A 16,465-nucleotide genomic window follows, 5' to 3' on the forward strand; every position below is an offset into this window, starting at 1 on the left:
TTCACCTGCTCTGTCTGCAGCGATCCCAACAGAAGCGGGATTTTCCATTCCTTCTCCAAATAAAGGAACAGAGGCCACTCTGACTGGAGTGAGTGTCCAGTTGATGCCTGCTGCTGCCAGGGTGTTAAACTTGTGCTCTTACAATTTGGTGTGGGCTTTCAATTTTTGATCTCGAGAACAACCCTCAGAGACACCGAGACACAATAAAAGATGAAGAAACACACATTTGCAAGGAAACAGAGGAGACATATGGAGACACAGAAGAAGAGAAACACTTTCAAGTCACAAAGGAGAAAACAAAAAAACAGAGATAAAAAAACATAAACACATGCAAAACACCATACCACTATGTCATACTAAACCAGTTTATTAGCTGCTTGTGCACAGAACCAATCCCTCCAGCAACATTTATATGAAAAAAGCAGAAAAGATCACTTGTCCATAAATGTCATTTTCATGAAAATCACTTCACTATAAGTCACAACATGTGCGCTCGTGCGTGGATTGTGAGAAAATTCAGAACCCAGGGCTGTTATGCTGAAAAGTGAAACAAAACACCAATGCCCAGGATCTGTTTGGGGAAAAAAACACTCTGCTTAATGACAGAGAAAAATACTGACAGATGTACCTGGGCTAATGCAGGCACACAGACACACATATCTCCATATCAAAACTAGTTACTAAACTGAAAGAGCAGGCACTGGAAACATAACACAAACATATTCCTTTTTGTTAGAACAACCTCTGTTCTGCAAAATGTGCACGCTTTTCCTCAGTAATAGTGAATAAAATTCATATGTAATTATTCTGAATTGCCAAGTCCCCACTGTACCCTACAGTGGGTTGGTTTATTTTCTTCTTAAAGAAATGCATTTTCCTATAAATATTACCTTTCTTATAAATACTCCAGTGTAACTTTCATGCTATACTGGACAAAAACATGTTGTATTAAACAGAAAAAAAACAACTTATTTGAACAAGGACAAATTGTTTTTATATGTTCTCTTTTGATAGGGGACAGCACAGTAACCTTCAGTAATAAAGGTCCCATGTACCAGTCAGTAGCAGCAAAAGCAAACATGCTAAAAGCTATGTGATGTTTTGATTTGCAACTAATAGGGAAACTCCCCTGCGAAACAAAACATCAACAAATAAAACAATAAACAGTTAACAGCTGATGAAAACAGTACTCTCTTGTATCAGTGCAGCAAACCATACCAGCTAACCCCAAACCAGAACCCCAAATATGCCCCTTAAGCCTCAATAAATATGACAGGATAAATACATCTCTGTTTAAAGGCCCAGCTGCAGTGAATATCAGCAAGCGAGAAACAGGAAACTAGACTGAAGTGATAAAAAATGGCACATGCTGCCCTAGAACACGTTTGATTCCTATGATCCCTATGGTACAATTATATCTTCTACATTTATAGTCTGTGATCAAACTTAGGTCTGGAGCATCATTCCATCACTCTCATGGACCTCTCAGCAGATAACTTCTGACGCTTTGCTTCCTTTCAATGCATTCCTTTCATTGTAGTTTTTGACAACCAAAACTACAGATTCATTTGAAATGGTTTGGTTTAAAACAAAATATTTTTCAAAAATCGTATATATAAAAAAACACTTGGTTTGTGGTCCCTAAAAACATCATTCCATCATTGCTGTGGATTTTGCAACAATCCCTGATTTGCATCATGCTCCAGATGAAAAGTGTCTGAAATCTAAAAATGACTCTAAATCAATTAAGGCAACCAGTAACAGTATTATTATTTAATCTTAAAAGGCTTCCATATTGTGATTTGGGTTTCCCACTTCCCACAAATCTGTAACATCATTCATGAAAACATGGTTTAACCCAACAGAGTCCTTTCCTTGAACTCACCACTCCTCTCGCCCCCTCTATCAGGTTCCCATAGTGCTGAAAAACCTTTTTAAAATGGGAGTTCAAACAAATTGGGATGCATCCATTTGACCATTATTTTGGTGGTTTTCTCAAAAACACAACAATATCCCGCAGGCGTAATATGGGACCAATCTCTCCTATCCTGAAGCACATGGGAAATCAAACTGGCAGGTCACTCCTAATCCACTTCAGAGAGAGATTTTATTACTGTGTAATAACTGCTTCATGGATTTAGCTTTTAGGACCTTATTGTTCCCACAATATGCACTCTGAGGGTGAAACATGAATTTGAGAAGCAAATGGAATTTTCCACTAGGTCTCTACACAAAACTTTCTTCTTCAAGAGCAAATCTATCAAGGAACCAACTGCATCATTCCCTTATTTGCACAGTAACCCACAACATTGTACACCAGAATAGGCAAAGAGCAGGAAAGATAAAAGCAAAACCCCATAACCACATATGTCCGCTTACTAAACTCTGGAAGATCAGATATCAATCTTTTACGCAATTGTTAACAGCTGACAGAGTAGGGACTGTTCTCTTCTTTTCAACCCCATCTTCCTCTCCTCTTTCTTGGAAGCGTCAGATTTTGACAGTGTGTGCATGTTTCTTGCACAGGGGTTTGTCCTTTTTGGAGAAAAATGCCTGACCTTGCAGACTGGTGTTGCAAACCTGAGACAGACAGAGACACAGGTCAGATGTAGACACAGATCAGAGTTACACCTGAAACAGACACAGGCAAATTTGTAACTGCAACATTGATGGTCTCCTGAGAGTGAGCTTATATCTGTCATCATAGGCACGCACACACACACACACTTCCAGAGTCACACACATTCATTAAAACCTATATTTACATACCGCACACACAAAGCAGGTGTCATGCCAGGTATATCCCAAAGCCTCAAGAAACTTGTCCCCCGCTTCAATGGGGAAGTCACATCCATGACAATTTGTGCCAAATAGATTATAATAGTCTGTGAAAAAGAAGATAAGAAATCAAACTCAAAAACTTCAGTGACATAATTTAAAATACTCTTTTCATTCGTCATTTTTGTACTGCATATTCAGGGTGTCCCATTTTAGGTGTTTGGTTTTCTACAGGCTCAGTGTTAATGTGTTCAGTGAGGGTGCGGCACACATTCGGTGACTGGCATCCTGACTTCCCTCACCTCTCTCACAGTAGGGCTGACCGTCCTCCAGGTGGAAGGTATTGTTCCGGATGGGCTGCTTGCAGGAAGCACACAGGAAGCAGTTCACATGCCAAGTCTGTTTCAGCGCATTGATCACTTCCTGTGAGGTCAAGAAGAACATGAGCCATACAAAACTGCTCAAGGTGACCACCTACAACACAATCTATCTGACACATCACATTACTGAATATAATATCATACAATATGGCAAGAATAGGCTCTTCCAGTCAAATTAGCTCATCATTTACCTATAATCCAGACAGAATCTATCATTGTTTTGAGTTTGGTCTGGAAAGATCCCAGAACCTTGGGACTCCCACTAAAAGTCCACACTACTTCTCCAATATTTCATTTATATTTTTATATTTTTTCTAAAATACTTTCTGCTTCATTTAACATTCCAAGTTTTCCACAGAGAGTATGTCATTTCCTAAGGGGCCCAGACTACTGTACTGTGGGCTACTGTGGAATCAGCTGAGTGGCTGATAAACCACACAAATTCTGAAATGAGGGAGTCAGAGTATGTGTCATCATACCACACCTAAGCCATACTGTTTCACCCATTAGTCAGTGGTGCTGCTGTATAAGAGGGTTATTAACTATGGAACTAAGCATAACTCAACAAAAAATTAACAGGTTATTTCTAACAAACAAGCAAGCTATGTCCTGTCCCTATCACCCTTCCATTGTTGGTCCAGATGTATGAAATAAATGTGCTCTTGTTACAGCTCAAAATCATCATCTGAGTCTGTCCATTTTCAGGAGGATTCTGGAGCTGTCCCTCTCGGTCTTACTGATTCTCTGATAGGATGCAGTTCATTGTAGAGTTATTTCTTATTAGTCCTTGTGGCCTGAAAAACCTGACACTGTACAGGATTCAGCAAAAACATGTAGTCTGAAGCTCACAGATATATGATTTCAGTGAACACAAATTCCAACGAAAATACAGAAAACTGTTTCATGGAGGCAGGCTACTGTGATGCTACATTTTGTATCCAAGATAAATATTAGTGTGGTGTTGAATTACAAATATTTCTGTACTTTTTATAAATCATTCACTAACATGAGAAATAATTCATATTAGATCAGCAAACGTTCTATTAATTACTTTTTTTCTAAGAAAACTTTATAATTTAACAGTAACACATCGGAATTGGGGAAGGTAGAATTGCACCATTGGGCTCCACAGGTTTATCTTTTTTATAACTCCACCAGCCCTGTTGTTTTTCAATTCACCTCTCTGGGAGAAAACAGGAATTCAAATACCTCTGGTTTTCTAAGGGTCAATATATTCATATTCTGAGCACAAATGGAGAGCTACTTAAATTCTGATTCTGAGCATCCTCTAAGGCAGTGACAGGGTCTACAGATGAACACAATATGAACCAAAAACTCTCTGTTCCTTCTTCTCTCCCCCTCAGTAACCTATCCAACCCTACAGAGGCCACACAGTAACTATAGGAAGTGGGCTACCATTGGCCACAGCAGGAGGGCTGTTGGTAATTCTGACACCCTCTTTTCTTGACCACATGACCAAGATTACAGGCATGTACCTCTAGGAGAGAGAATGAGGGCATGGAGAAGAGAGGATGGGTAGATTAGAAGAGAGAAATAAAGGGGAATGGGTGAGTGAGCAGGGAGGAGGGATATGAGAGGAAGTGTAGAGGATGGACAATGGGTATTAAATATAGACACCATTACAGACGAACATTTCTGGTACATTGCTGCAAGTGTTCTATCTCTCTGTCAAACCTCACATGTGAGTAAATCCAAGCAGCTAACAAAACCCATACTCAACCCCTGTCCATGAGAGCACAGGAGTGGGTTTGGGGGAGACAGGGGTGACATGTCCCCCTAAATGTTGAAAAAATGTAATTTACTAGCTACAGTGTAATGTAGCACTTATGTGAATCCTCCCTCCTCAAAAAGTTCAGATTAAAACTATACTCATAGTGTGACAGCAGAGAAGGATGCTGCCATCACACTGTGCTTTAGGTCAAGTGACCCTTCATAACACAAAGTGACAGAGTTTTATCACTCACCCCCAGGATCTTGTGCTGGCAGTGGCCACACAGAGGAGCGAAGAACTCCTCGTAGCAGTGTTCACAGTACACCGAGCCGCGCTCCTCCACAAACCCCACATCTGCCAGGGAAGTGTGGCAGTGTGCGCAGTTAAACTCCTCCGGGTGCCACGACTTCCCCATGGCCACCAGGAAGGGGCCCCTGCAGAGGCAAACGAGTGGCCACATTAAACAAGTGTAAAGACAATCGCTGGAACAAATGGAGCAAATGCTTAGATTTTGTAGCACCTTGATAAACTTTTTAAAGGGTGTGATTCACCTTAAGGTAGCATTTTGGAGTGCTGTCATTTTTTTTGTCACGACTTTATACAAAGCCCGCAGAATATGCTCATCTTTTGAGATCTATATCAGCAACCAAAAATGTGTGTGTGGGAGGGTATGTGTGTGTGTATGTTGGTGCATGTGTGCATGCATGTGTATGTATTTTTCATGATGTTTGACCCCTTGCACAGGCTATGGAAAAACCTCCAGTATTCACAACTGTAGAAACTGAATTCACTTGGAGTCATTGTGATTGTCCAGGCCCATCCTCCACCCCAAAACACAGCAGCTACATGGCTGTGGGGTTTCAAACAGGACAATTGACCAAAGTAGGAAAAGAACAGAGGAATATTTAATGCAGACAATGGCAGTCTATCCTCTAGGCAGAGTGTAATTTATACCAGCACTGAATCCTGACTCACAGTGGGGGTGATACCTAACCTCACAGCTAACGCCCAATAACACGCACGCAAACTGTAATTACGCCATGATCACACCGGTGGGTTCTCTGCTCCGGCAGCCTGCCACATTGAATTAATCAGCCCTAACTCTCCCTGTGAAAGATTAAGTCTTGCATCATCACAGCACATGCAAGCAGGGCCCTGTCAGATGGAGCATTCTGGGTAAATGAAACACCTGAAAAAATAAAATGGCTATTTATGTTGGAATACTTTAAAAGCTATACTTTAATGTGGAACTGGGTTTCAGTAAGCCTGGATATCCAGACATTCTATCCAGAAACATAGCCTTACTTTGTATGCAATCATGGCCTCATGTTAAACCAGTTTAAAAAGATTTTATACCACTAGACTGTGGGTGTCCATCCAGTAAAGAGTGATTAGCATTACTGGAGGAATTGGGAACAGCCACTGAGTTTAAGGTCCCAACAACACTGAAGTGAGTAAAGGGCAGAGGTAATTTTTTTAAGTAGATACAGTAGTATCAGTACAGTAGCACAGTAGTAAGAAAATTAGGCAATTAAGAAACATACAGTAAATAAGACCCCAAGCATCCCCTTTCACCTGATAACCTTGTGGCAATGGCCACACATGGGGGTTCGTGTTCCAGCTGGGATGTGCTCGGCACGCTGCACCAGAGAGTCCTGGTCCATTGGGTGCAGTTGGGGCGCAGGGCGTTCCGAACCAGGACGCTGTGGGGCACTGTTGCTCACCCGACCGAAAGAGGGAGCAACAGCACCCTTTTGAGGACCTCCTTTGGACAAGCCAGAGCCTCCTGGGAAGGCAAGATCAAAGGGTTTGAATTCACACAAAAACAACCGATCAGTAAAAAACATCACGTGTGAGATTCTTCCTATTTAATGAACGATACAAGGCCACAGAAGTCATCTGAAAGGCATGTGTCCAGATGCAGAGTTGATCAGGGTCTGGAATGCACTCTGGGTAAGGTGACCCAGTCCACCTCTGACTCCCAATGACCTCTGTGCCGCGTTGCCGGGCGGACGGGACAGCTGTGTCCGGCAGATCAACAGCACAAAACCTCAAAACAAAGGATCGGCTTTCTCCAGCGGGGAAACATTCCTGAAGCCAGAGGGAACACCTGGCAAAATACTGGCACTCTTCTGTGAGCTGCAATGGGGACACTAGAGGGCAATGGCACAATCCTCTCCTTCTCAACATGGCTGGAGATGGACAGCAGGGGTCAGAGGTCACAGCCCTCAAATGAGGGCACAAAGATTCTTTGGGAGGCAAAGTGAAATCAAAGAGCAGTTGAGCTGAGGGAGGTCAGAGTGCAAGTGCCCTGCTAATTTCCTCTTCACAGAGGGCAAAGGAGCTGAACAAACATGGCTGGGCCCTGGCAGGGAAGTGAGAGGAGCAGCTGTGAGGATAACACTATCCAAGACAGGAGGGGAAAGGAGGAGAAGGCCGGAGATACTGAGACCTTGAGCAAGCTGTTTCAATATATTAGTTTAATGCTAAATGGTGCAGTGACAATAAACAAAAAACACAAACCTTTCCTGTCTAAAAAGTTCTGTTTGACTTGGCTACCTCTGCTTTTTTGCTGTCATGATCTTTCTCCACCCAGAAAGAAAGTGAATAGTGTAGATAGCGAACAGTTTAAGAACAAGAAGCATTCTTGATGACTGAATAATTGAAGATATGACCTGGGGACCAATCATAATCTTTATTGCTAAATTTACCTTGACAGAAGCTCATCTGTTGCATGGCCAGATCCACTAACCTCAGTATCATGCCTATATGTCAATATGTCATTTGTCAATCTTCTATGTCATCCATGTAATATCCAGATAAAGTGAAAAATCAATGGATTTGTGCAAATGGCCAGAGTCAACGGGTAATCTGATCGAATGGCTGGACCAAAACAATGGAAGTCAGTTTCTACTGGAATTTTGATGGGTGGGAGTGAGACAATGAGGAGGGGCCCAAAAGTGTATCACAGCAAATCCATACCACCTGGACAATTATCCAGTTAACTTGGCAACCATACTGTCTGAATGTGCATTCCCCATTGATGGAATAGCTACCAGTAAGACGCTTTCTAACGTTATTGATTGAATGCTAAAAGACATGGCAGAAGGTCAGACCTCTCTCTTCTTGCCTAAAAACTGTAAGAAAAACTGGAGCTTTCAACACCTAGCTTGTCAGCTAAAACAATATGTGATTGTTATATGATGCCTAGCTAGCTAGCTAGAATTCTATTGTAAGTTTGCCAGCTAAATATGCAATGCAATCGCTAACTAACTACAAAGCAAAAAACACAGCTGACTAGGTTGCAAGCAAGTAATGGTTTTGGTTTGTTGTGAGTAGTTTATTTATTGTATACAGCTTAATAGCTGTTTACAGAAAATAGCTCAGACATGCTGCTAACAGCTATAACATTTTTTATAGTGCAAAATTCTGGCGAGCCAACACAGTGTGTTGTAATTATTCTATAACCCTCTTACATTCTGTAGTCCTCCATTTGACAACACACATTGTGGATTCCAATACTTCAAATGATATTTTCACTGAAAATAAATGTCATGAAAATGGTTTCCACAGAGTACAACTCAGAAAGCAAAACTTTAATCTCTGGCACCTTAGACAAAGTATGGAAGGAGATAAAGACAAAGGGACAGGAAGGTAGCATAATTGCAGTACCTTAAAATGTAGTAAAAAGGAGAAGGAGAGCAATGATATATCTCTACAGAAACTCCACACAGTAACTGGCAACACATTATTTCTTCTCTTCATTTCTCCCTGTGTTGGTACTTCAGCCAGAAGAGGTGTGAGATGGAATTGATGGAACAGAAACATGTTGACTGTAACACTTCCTGACTGGGGCCACATTTGTGCAGTGAAGGTCCTTCTAAATGTTTTCACATTAAGATAAAAAAAAAAACATGCAACAGGCCCCAACCCCATTATGTGTGGTAATGAAGATAAGCCACTGGTTAGAATCCTGCTTTGAGAGTATTCCAGGTTTCAGAGAAATCTGCTGCAGTGCTGTGCTTGCTCGCCTGTTTATATTTAGGACTGCTGCCCCAGTCCATTTTTCTAGCCTGTGGTTTAAGCTGAAGGCTATACTCTCTGCCCTGACTACCCTGTGCCAGGAAAGGTTCAACCTGATAAGCAGGAATTTGAAAGATTAGCCAGTTCCTCTTGAGCATCCTTGACATGCAAGCTCCAAACTGAAGAAGTGATCCTTGACCCTGACCTCTGGTTTAGCTTCCACCAGGAGCTCCTGTAGGTTTGGAGTTTGGTCTCTGGTCTCTGTATCAGAGCATAATGCTGTGGCATAGACCTCTCTGGGGCTAGCTCCCTCCTTGTTCCCTCCCAACTAATGAGGCACATGGACCCAGCAAGGTGAAGCAGCCCTTTCTTTGCTCAAGCAGGCCGCTGGGCAGCTGTGAGCCCCTGTAACCTCCCCAATTCACCCCTGTCAGCAGCTTTCTCTTAACAGTTCTCCAGAGATGCATGCTGGGAAAACAAGGGACCTCCACTTGCCCTGCTAGATAAACACCCACTCCCTCTACTCCAACCCACACACATACAAACACACATGCACACAAATGGACTGTGCCAACAATACGACACCCCCTGTGGGGTAAGGGCACAGTATGCACCCCACAAAACTCACTTATAGGACCTCTGAGTCCCTTAAATAAATATTTACTTTGCAAGCCTGGAACTACACCTGCCCAGCACAGTGAAAGCAAGGGGGCCCTAAATGTGCTCCCAATGGAGAGGAACTATATATGGGAGTGTGTGTATATCTGTGCGTGTGTGTGTGCGCGCGTGTATGTGTGTGTGTGTGTGTGTGTCCTTGTGTGTGTACAGTATGTGTCTTGGGATCAAGACAGAAAAAGAGAGAGGAAACCTAAGGGTAAAAAGGCATTTCATTTGCCTGCCAAATGTCATTGAAGCTTACTTTGTTACATACTGCACTCCAACCCATGCACTTGTGAATCATGTCCATAAACACTTCTAATAAATCCACATTAAAGTCAAGAAGTATATGGTCAGTAGATGACATGCTGGCCAAACAGCTCATCTATCTGAGTTCCCGCAAACTAATCCATCAGTAATGGAGATGCAGTCTGTCTTTGCCATCACAAGACCATGTGCTCAAGACTGGGGATCAAAAAACATGGCATGATGTGCCACCTACAGGGAATATAAGGCAGTGCACCCCAAAAATCTGTATAAAACATTTCCTACATGAATTGTTGGGAAATTAGACCATTTACATAAAATATTCTCTTTGAATCTGCTGTGGAAATAGTTTTGTGGTTCAGTTGCTTTTGGAATACAACCCACCTCTTCAAATGCCAGCCTGCAAACATGTTATTCTGCTCTTGACCACATATTTAATATTTTAAACAAAAACTGCATCAGTGGGAGCAGAAGGGTATTCCTTCTGTAAGTGGCTCCATGTATAGATGAACACAGCGAGAATAACAGTGCTGTGTCTGGGCAGTAGGCGGTCTTGTCCGTCCTGCCTATCTCCTGCCTTCCTGGGCCAAGGGACAGCTTAAGGGAAAAAAGGGAAACTGAGAGGGAGGGGTGGAGCTGCAGAACCTGGAGAAAAGTGTAAAGCACAAGTGCCCTGTGTTCCTCACCATGTTACTCTACATAGACATGTTCTGCGTAGTCCCACAATCCACAGAGAAAGAGCTGCCAGTGTTACACTTGCGGTACCTCAGACTCAGACATGCTTTACTGAAGCGACACTACAAAGAAGCTCTGTTTCTTGCTTCAGCAAAGACCTGTTGCTCAACTTGTGCCAACCATACCAAAATGCAGCTTCCAGATTACAGGTAGCTTAGATAGGTAGGTAGGTAGGTAGATACAGGTAGGTAGAGGTTTGTTCCTTTCTGGCTTCAAACAGAACACACTGGTACCTGCTGGATAGCCTGTCTGCTTGGCTGCAGACTGTCCCGGAGCAGAGGGGGGCTTGAACGGGGCGGCGCTGCCATTTCGGGGGGCACCGGCAGGGGCTTTGGTCATGGTCTTCACAGCGGACGTAACATGAGCTTTGGGCTGAACCTCCTCCACCTCACTGTGAAGGAAAAAGAGACAACTTTTTAGACACAGTAAAACTAAAAAAATTCACAACACAGTGACACACTGCCAGGAGACATGAGACACAGTGACTCAGAACAGCTAGGGACGGACGGGTACAGGCAGTAGAGAAATATCAAAGGAAAGTTCCCTTCAAAATAAAGACACATGACAAAGGATGACCTGGATATTGTGCATCACCCTCAACTGACACAGACAAAATAACACAGTGAGACCAGGGGAATCTGGGACTGCTCTGGTACTGCTGAGTGGCAGAGTTCCTGTGCTTTCCTCAGAATGATTTGTGCAATTATGTACCCTCCACCAATGTTTCAACTACACCGGGACTGTGATTCCAAAAGGCATTCCTTCTACATCAGTGACATCTTTGTCTTCCCAAAACATTCATAAGAACTCCAAATCCAAGAAAGTAGTCGACCCAGAGATACTGAGATACTGAAAGAGAAAGAAACAAAGGTGAGAAAAGAAGATAAGAAAAAGACAGCTAAACAGGAAGTCAACTGTGCTTTGCTAAAAGTGGTCTTTTATTTTTGTTTGAACGACCATATTCACACAAAAAATAAAACACAGTGGAATATCAAGTGGGGGTAAGGGGGCTAGTGGTGGTGAGAGCCAACAGCATGGAGGGAGGGATTTGGGGCTATATCCCATAGTCATCACACAATCAAGCTTCAGACACCAATTCACCACACACAGAATGTGAAGTCAAATATTAAGGTTTGATGAAACAAGTCAGTGAATAAAACCAGGCATAGCTTTCAGCATCTGAAATTCTCAGACAGGTCACGGTCTTCATTCAGTGCTAGCCATGATACCAAGCTGTGCCAACTGCCCCAAGTCAGTCTCCCCCAGATTGTGTGAAGAGCCCCTGGGGTCACTTTGTTATGGCAACGGTGACTGTGGCAACAGAGTGAGTTTAGTCCAAGACTCAGCATTTGTGCTCCTGGCTCCTGACCAAGAGGGCTGCCCCCAGCTGTTAGGGTGTGATTACACCCCATTCAGAGACTTGACTCCCACCCATTTCCCACCACTCTATATCCCTCTCCCCTTCACTGAACCTCCCTCTTATGTCTTTCCCTACCCAAATTCCAACACACACACACAGAGACACACACACACGCTCACATACACACACACATACACACACACACACATACACACACATACACACACAAACACACACACACACACACACACATGCACACACACATGCATGCATGCACGCACATATACACGCGTGCACACACACACAAACACACGCACACACATGCAAGCACACACACACACACCCGCATGCACACACTTGCGCACACACACACACACACACACACACACACACATACACACACATACACATATACACACACACACACACATAGTTGACAGGGTAAGAGAGTGGAGCCAGGAGAAAGACAGTGAGTGAAATGAAAAGTGAACGAAAGGCAAAGAAAAATGAATATTTCAAAATATAGAAGACTTTGGGTATGTGAGGAACTGTGTAAATGAGCCACAAAGTGGGCTTCTCCATGCAACTGGATACGTTTACTCAGTGGCCTATATCAGAGATATTAGTCTGTCAACACACAGGACAGAAACCTCACTAAACATGCACCGTGACTTTGGTGAACCAGAGCATTCAAGCGCCAATAGGGATGAAGGCGAATAACTTGGCAGGTGTGTTTGTAATAGACAGAACCCAGCCTTACTTTCATTGTAACCAATCAGCAGGCAGCTTGATAATATATTCCATCAATCAGCTGAAATACAGCAGGAGGATTGAATTAGAGCCTGCCTCTGAGGAAGACCATGTCTGGAAGGATCTTCCTGTTTCAGTTTCAGAGTCCCAGATGGCTCATCAGTAAGGGAAAATGATAATTATGTGAACTGGTACTGTCACAGTAAGGGTGGGAAATGGAAGACTCCAGTCTGCTGGCCTGATCCAAAGGAAATATTCAATTAGGCCTCACAGGACAATTAACTCTGACTTCCGAGTAAAACATTAGTGAAGGGGAGAGCCTTTCAGATGCCTACTCTCATCCTATTGTGCAGTTGAGGGATCCAGTCTTCATTCAGACTTGGGCCTGATGCTCAATATACTATTTTTGTATGACAGGACTATGTTACTACACGACACCTGAGTATAGTGCAGATGGTGGCCTCTTACAGCCTATACAAGCTCAAAGACCTACAGCCTTCTTTGAGCCCCAAGTCATTCTCAAAAATACAACAAGAGCAGACAACACCTTCTCCAGGCTCTCTGTGCATCAAGTGCTTCTGTCAGTCACTCCTCTTTGTTAGCACTGGGTTGGCTGGGGCATTTCACACTATATACAACTATACACAGATGAGCTAAAACATTATGACTACTCACAGGTGAACCGAATAACGTTGATCATCTCCAAACAAGGGCACATGTCAAGGTCTGGGTAGATTAGATGGTAAGCGAACAATCAGTTCTCGTCGTCAACATGTTGGATGCAGGAGAAATGGGCAGAAGTAAAGACCTGAGCAACTTTGACAAGGGCCAAATTGTTATGGCCAGAAGACTGGCTCAGAGCATCTCTGAAATGGCAAGGCTTGTGGGGTGCTCCCGGTCAGCAGTGGCGAGGACCTATCGACAGTGGAGGTCTGAGGAGGGACAAACCACAAGCCGGTGACAGGGTGTTAGGCGCTCATCAATGCGCAGGAAACGAAGGCTAGTCCGAACCGACAAAAGGTCTACTGTGGCACAAGTCACAGTTTAATGATGGTTATGGGAGGAATGTGTCACAACACACAGTGCATTGCACCCTGCTGCGTATGGGGCTGTGTAGCCTCAGACCGGTCACAGTGTCCATGATGACCCCTCTCCACCGTCGAAAGTGCATACAATGGGCACGCGAGCGTCGGAACTGGACCTTGGAGCAGTGGAAGGAGGTTGCCTAGTCCAATGAGTCCCGTTTTCTTTTAGATCATGTGGATGGCCGTGTACGTGTACTGATAGCACCAGGATGCACTGTGGGAAGATGACAAGCTGGTGGAGCGCGTATGATGCGCTGGGCAATGTTCTGCTGGGAAACCCTGGGTCCGGCCATTCATGTGGATGTCAATTTGACACATGCCACCTACCTAAACATCGTTGCAGAGCAGGTACACCCCTTCATGGCAATGGTATTCACTGATGGCATTCTCCAGATCTCAATCCTATTGAGCAACTGTGGGATGTGCTGGACCGACAAGCCCGATCCATGAAGGCTCCACCTCGCAACCTACAGGACATGAAGGATCTGCTGCTAATGTTTTGGTGCCAGATCGCACAGGACACCTTCAGGGGTCTTGTAGAGTCCATGCCTCAGTGGGTCCGCGCTGTTTTGGCGGCACACAGTGGACCAACAGCATATTAGGCAGGTGGTCATAATATTTTGGCTCATGGGTGTATATCTACCTATCTATCGATAAATCTATGGTATATAGCTGTCTATCTATCCATGCATCTGTCTATCTGTCTATCTATCTATAGCTATATATCTACCTACCTATCGATGGATCTATAGCTATCTATGTATGCATCTATTGATCTAATTTATTTTTGACTTAGAACCTTAAGGCATAAAAATACTCCTTATTTCTAAGAAACACATGCTTAAGAGATGACCAGGTCCCACTGTGATTCACCTCTGAATACAGAAGCTTACCTCTCATTACTAGGCATTTAGCTTCATTCACCTCATCTTCAGAAGTCTGTACAAAAGGACAGAAATCAGAGGGAGTTCCCTGTGGAAGCAGGTGGACACAGACGGAGCCAGCACTGCCCTTCAGAAACACTTTATGTGCTGCCCTTGTGTGCTGGAGTGTTTGAACTCCCCAAGACTGGGGGGTCCATGCCAAGTTATTCCAGCGTGATCATCGCTGGCGGAAAATGCCATCGCCAAGACACAACACGGCTGTTGCCTGGGCAGCGCAGTTCAGCAGTGTGCAGCCGCTGCAGGGCGGAATGAAGCCAGCGTGCTCAGCAGCCTGTCACCCACTGGCACACGGGGGTCCTGCCCCCGTCCCCGTCCCCATCCCCGTCCCATGTGGCACAGAGCCAGGGGAGGCATGCCCATGGGGAAAGGCAGCCTCTGTAGAGCCCACAGCACCCTTTTTCACTTCTGATTTAGCCCACTTCAGAACCACTGTGTATGCACACACACGCTGACCCATGTCATTTCAATGGAAACACATATTGTGGTTATTCCCCGTGTGTGTGCCCTGAGCACAAACTGATTGATACACATAATGTCACATTGCCGTTTCATGATGGAAAGTACAAAGATGGAGCAGACAGTCCAGGCTGAGACAACTGTTACTATTATGTATCAAAGGTGAGAGATGAAATAAAACTATGCAAACAAAAGAAGGCATTAGTTACACTCTGCAGCCATCCCTCCTTACTTCAATTGGTCTGACAGCAGTACCCACAATTGGCTACATTTCACATTTGTGCTTGAAATCAAAATCAAGGGTAAAGAATAATCTAAATAAAATTATAACAATTCATATTGTTAGCAACTGCTGTGCCCTGCCACCATGACATGGTAGTGTAAACACAGTTGATGGTGACTAATAAAAAGTGGGAAAGCAGTACTTTGTACTATTCGGTACTGTAAGCAAAGGTTTGGCATGATTTATACTGAGTAAATCATTCGCACTCCTAGTGTGAACAGCTCACGTTTGCAAAGAGTGATGAGAAATTCATAATGTTTTAACTCACTGTAACTTACATACTTTTTGGCAGGACTCTGTAGCTTCTTAACTTTATTCTTAACCATATCGTAAAATTTAGTCCTGTATTTATTCAGAAAAGCTTATCACTCCAATTGTGAAAGTCTGATGGTGGCTGTAGCACTAGTAGGACAGCTGACATGACGATTGGTCTCTGTGAGGGCTTAGCGCCATCTAGTGATCATAATTTAGAAGTGCTGAGGCTAAATAAGAGAGACCTTCTGTGACCATGGTGGTTGAGACTGAATGAATAAACCGGGACAAATTGGAACAGAAATGTTTAAATGAACGTGCAGTGTCAATGAGAGAGCATACTACATACAACACTTTGATGCAAGTCCATTCTAGTGATAAAATGTTAAACCTGTCAGACCAGGTATTCAATCATGGGTTTTATCTACACCAGCTCAAGAGCCGTAGGACTAGTGGTTCAACAGACTGATTCCACAGTCTATGTCCAGGGAATCAGAAAGGTCTGAATCCTGTCAAGGATGTTTGGCTGTGTTGGTGCCACATAAAGGCATGCAATCAAAGGAAACAGTGTACAAGACAGAGTAACAGAGGAAGGACAGACAGAGAAGAGAAAGGGAGTAAAGAATGACATGGAGTGAATTTTTAAATATTTGGGGAGTGGGTAAATGAGAAAAGGAAACATTGGTTATGAGATGTGTGGAAGATGAGGAGAAGGGAAAGAGAAAAGAGAAAGGAAAAGGGAGGTGGGTGGGAGGAGAGAAGA

The 16,465-nt window shown here is 43.6% G+C and overlaps 1 protein-coding gene across 1 annotated transcript in view; it reads right to left on the bottom strand.

Annotated features, from left to right (window-relative positions):
- Window positions 1-377: 377 nt before the first annotated feature.
- LOC118777499 (PDZ and LIM domain protein 5-like) overlaps window positions 378-16,465 on the bottom strand; it is an 83,585-nt gene continuing 67,497 nt past the window's right edge. The window contains exons 8-13 of the mRNA XM_036528493.1: window positions 10,806-10,963; window positions 6,466-6,676; window positions 5,144-5,324; window positions 3,081-3,201; window positions 2,770-2,885; window positions 378-2,580 (exon numbers count right to left, since the gene is read on the bottom strand). Of these exons, the coding sequence (XP_036384386.1) occupies window positions 2,491-2,580; window positions 2,770-2,885; window positions 3,081-3,201; window positions 5,144-5,324; window positions 6,466-6,676; window positions 10,806-10,963 (877 nt within the window). The 3' untranslated portion in view covers window positions 378-2,490. The remainder of the gene's footprint in view (window positions 2,581-2,769; window positions 2,886-3,080; window positions 3,202-5,143; window positions 5,325-6,465; window positions 6,677-10,805; window positions 10,964-16,465) is intronic.

Source organism: Megalops cyprinoides, chromosome 5 (assembly GCF_013368585.1).
Source record: "Megalops cyprinoides isolate fMegCyp1 chromosome 5, fMegCyp1.pri, whole genome shotgun sequence".
Lineage (NCBI taxonomy): Eukaryota > Metazoa > Chordata > Actinopteri > Elopiformes > Megalopidae > Megalops > Megalops cyprinoides.